Here is a 3,748-nt window from a genome sequence, read left to right on the forward strand (position 1 = left end):
ATGTCATTATTATATTTTAAGTCAATTTCCATGTCTAAGTAGGTTTTATTATTTTATATACTATTTGGGTTTAATACCTATTCTGACAGAACTAACCAAAGAGTATATAAAAAATGGAACTAACAGCGATAGTAGCGCCCAAGTAGCGCCTCTCTCTGCCTCTCTCATTGGGCCTGATAAGCAGACAAGCACTGTAAGTGGTCCTTGTTTCAAACAAAATGAAATCGACATTTTAAATAAAATATTAAAACGATATTGATTATTTATTGTTTTAACATCTTATAATGTACAAGTACAAGTGCTTGTTTTTGTAGGAAGCATAGTATCTATTTTTAAAAGAATTTTGTTGTTAAATAATGTATTTTGAAAGCACTAAGATATTTAGTATCAGAAAACTGTAAAAAACGGAATATTTTCCTATAACATCTGTGGTACAGAAACTTCGTTTTGAGTTTTAAGTTTTCCTATCAATAACCGCTGTGCTGTGTTTTGCTATTTGATTTTTACAATAATTCCTATCTATTTCGTAACCAATATAATGCTCTACATATTATAATTTATAGGTAACGATTTGCGACAAAACCATTTCATTGTATTTGAGTTGTAAGTTTCTAGTTTCTTTTTGTAACTTGATTCCTTACATTACAGGTGGTACTCCGTAAAACATTTATGTCAATCGATTTGTTAAACAACGCTTAATACTTTAACAATTATATATTGATCAAACTAAATCAAAGTAGTTTTATATCCTTTCTCTTGTTTTCCAAATCTGCCACATTGATTTTTTATTTCAGGTTATTATCGTTATCGACCTGTCAAGGAGACATTTTTCGTCAAACTGTTTCCACAATTTTGCAAAATAGGAGACGAAAATCCTTTTAAATTTGCAAATTTTATATCGAATCTGCCACCAATTGTAAGTAAATCTTTTTTTGCTACTTATTTTATTTGTTTATTAACATTGCATTGATTAAATCATTGTTATGTTAAACATTTATGCTTTTTATCAGCATTGCATCCTGCATGTGAATTTAAAGCAGGGATCTTAAGACTAGGGCATAGATTAACTCAGTTGGTGGGTGGCATTGCATATACTTTTAAACTTTTAGGGTGATTTATTGTAATAAGAGAGCAATGTCCTGAGTCATCTGCTTATAGTATTAGGATAGATAATATTCTGCTAAGAACAGTGTCAACAAATAGTGGAGATGTGTTTGCAAATGTATGCTGGTGTACTACCACTGTTCTTTTTTTGGAACAAGTAATAACTACATAATACATACAACATAATTAGGACATGTTTAATATGAACAAAAATGATTGGTTAACTGTATAGGCTAGAGCTCCAAAATTATATTAATATCTTATCAATAACTTCCATGTACATATATTTTATATAGAAATGTAATTATATCCCAACTCTATCACTACAGATTAAAAAAAAGTAGCCTACATGCCCCCTTTTCATACCTTTCCATTCATGTCTAGTCAAAATCGGTCCAGCCATTTGGAAGATTACAAGGGAACACATGCTGACTTGTGGACAGGCATACTAGAAGAACTATGTAAATACATTATTGTGTATAAAATATTTTCTTTTTCAATATCACATATAAACAATAATATTTATATGCATAGAAAATCAGTTTTTCAGTTTGAATATAGTGGTGAATTAGAAGTTAATGGACCTGTATCTGGGTTTCAGTCAACTATTGCTCAAGCCTTACCCCAACTCCCAGTAACAATTTTTATATGATACTAAGGCCAGCATAATGTATTTGGTGGTCGTAGGGTGGTGGAGCAATGCCTCGGTGCAGCAAGCGCTCGCGCAGCGGCGCGCCCGCCGCGCCCGGCGACCTTCTGCCAGGAGCCACTGCACTCGATGAACACCACCACCACAAGCGCTCGCGCAACACCAGGTAAATAATATCAAAGTAAGGTTATGTTATCAAAGTAGATTCAACAGCATTATGACAGGTTTTCTATTTTCCTGCTTAAGCCATATGATTTAATTTTTCTTTACCTTACTCGGTTATGGAGAAGTTTTTAAATAGAAAACAAAGATCAATTATGCCATTTATACACTAACCTAGTGTTCATTGTCATTGTTCTGCAGCGGAATTGTGATAATGTGTATGTTTGTTTTGCTCATTTCAGTTCGAGAAGACATTCCAAAGCAGAAGAATCCAGCTTTAGTGTAAAGAAATGTTTAGCCTGGTTCAAGGAATACACAACAGCAACGGAGCCAGATGTTTTAGGTAAATGTCCCCTTATACTTTGCTTACAGTGCTTCACCCACACATGTATAACAATAAATTAAATTAAAAAGTTAAAAAAAATATTAAGCAGCATACAGCCTGTGTTGCATTTTATTAAACAACGAAAGTGCAAATGTAACAGGGGAATAAAGAAGTAAACATAGATTAGTATAGTAAGAATGGCGTGTGTCGGCGGCAGGGCCCGAGGGCATGGAGAAGTTCTGCGAGGACCTCGGTGTGGAGCCGGAGAACGTCGTCATGCTGGTCATCGCATACAAAATGGCCGCCAAACAAATGGGCTACTTCACTCAAGAGGAATGGTTAAAGGGTAAATGCTTTCTCATATATATATTTTTACATTGAATAAGCTAGCGCTTGACCACGCTCCCACCTGATGTTAAGTGATGATATGGTCTAAAAGTATCCTTCACTTAAGACTTCTTGTCTAAAACTATGTGATACTCTTTGACTTTGATTTTATACTTTTGCTAAACAGATTTATAGTACAGAAATCTGTCCCTCGCTGTGCTCTCTTTGTTCTTCTAATTAAGGGAAAATTGAACAAAAATTTAAAGTAAAAAGTTTTTTGCGCGGAAGCTAAGATCGCAGTGACACCCGTTCATTGAGTACCGCATTACCCACCGCAGGTCGGAGGTGAATAAAGTATCAACCTGTATTAGCCAAGGCACATGTAGGTAACTGCGAACCCCGCCGCTGTGCTGCCCCCACTCATCACAGTGCATGCATGTCTGAAGCAGATTTCAGCTCGCAGCTCAGCTCAAGTTGTACCTACTAAATTATTAGTTGAACAAGAGGCTCAACGGAGCAAGGCTTTGGCCGCTAAACTTTTGAATCGGTTGAGAGCGGATTGACAGAGGTGTAGCAGTGCGGTTGTTTGTGTTGCAGGTCTGACGGAGCTCCAGTGCGACACGGTACACAAACTGCAAAACAAATTAGATTACTTACGGAACACCCTCAATGACCCATACATATTTAAGGCTATTTATAGATATTCGTATGACTTCGCCAGGGTAAGTCGATCATCAAATCTCTTCTCCATTTCATTCTTCAATTAGGTGAATATTTTAAATCCGCCAAAGAGACAAAAAATCTTCACGGCTTTCGACAAATGACATATTATTTCATAAGGATTCGTTTCGGAGAGTAATTTTGTGTATCATAACGAGTCGCTGCAAATGTGGAACAAATTAGAGTGTCGCGAGTACAGTGCGGGCGTGCGTCTGCGCAGGACAAGGAGCAGCGCTCGCTGGAGACTGGCACCGCGCGCGCGCTGCTGGGCGTGCTGCTGCCGCGCTGGCCGCTGCGCGCGCCGCTCGCCGCCTTCCTGCAGCGCGAGCCCCGCTACCGCGTGCTCAACCGCGACCAGTGGTGCAACATCCTCGAGTTCAGCCGCACCGTCGGCCTCGACCTCGCCGCCTACGACCCCGACGGCGCCTGTCAGTACCCGCGCCCCCCGCCCCACACTACGC

At 38.6% G+C, this 3,748-nt stretch overlaps 1 protein-coding gene across 1 annotated transcript in view; it reads left to right on the forward strand.

The window, feature by feature from the left end:
- Positions 1-464: 464 nt before the first annotated feature.
- Positions 465-3,748, forward strand: part of SCCRO4 (DCN1-like protein SCCRO4) — a 4,436-nt gene continuing 1,152 nt past the window's right edge. Inside the window, exons 1-7 of the mRNA XM_013317711.1 lie at positions 465-563; positions 795-916; positions 1,792-1,919; positions 2,158-2,258; positions 2,458-2,586; positions 3,165-3,289; positions 3,508-3,719. Of these exons, the coding sequence (XP_013173165.1) occupies positions 1,804-1,919; positions 2,158-2,258; positions 2,458-2,586; positions 3,165-3,289; positions 3,508-3,719 (683 nt within the window). The 5' untranslated portion in view covers positions 465-563; positions 795-916; positions 1,792-1,803. The remainder of the gene's footprint in view (positions 564-794; positions 917-1,791; positions 1,920-2,157; positions 2,259-2,457; positions 2,587-3,164; positions 3,290-3,507; positions 3,720-3,748) is intronic.

This window comes from Papilio xuthus, unplaced genomic scaffold (genome assembly GCF_000836235.2).
Source record: "Papilio xuthus unplaced genomic scaffold, Pxut_1.1 DF826933.1, whole genome shotgun sequence".
Classification (NCBI taxonomy): domain Eukaryota; kingdom Metazoa; phylum Arthropoda; class Insecta; order Lepidoptera; family Papilionidae; genus Papilio; species Papilio xuthus.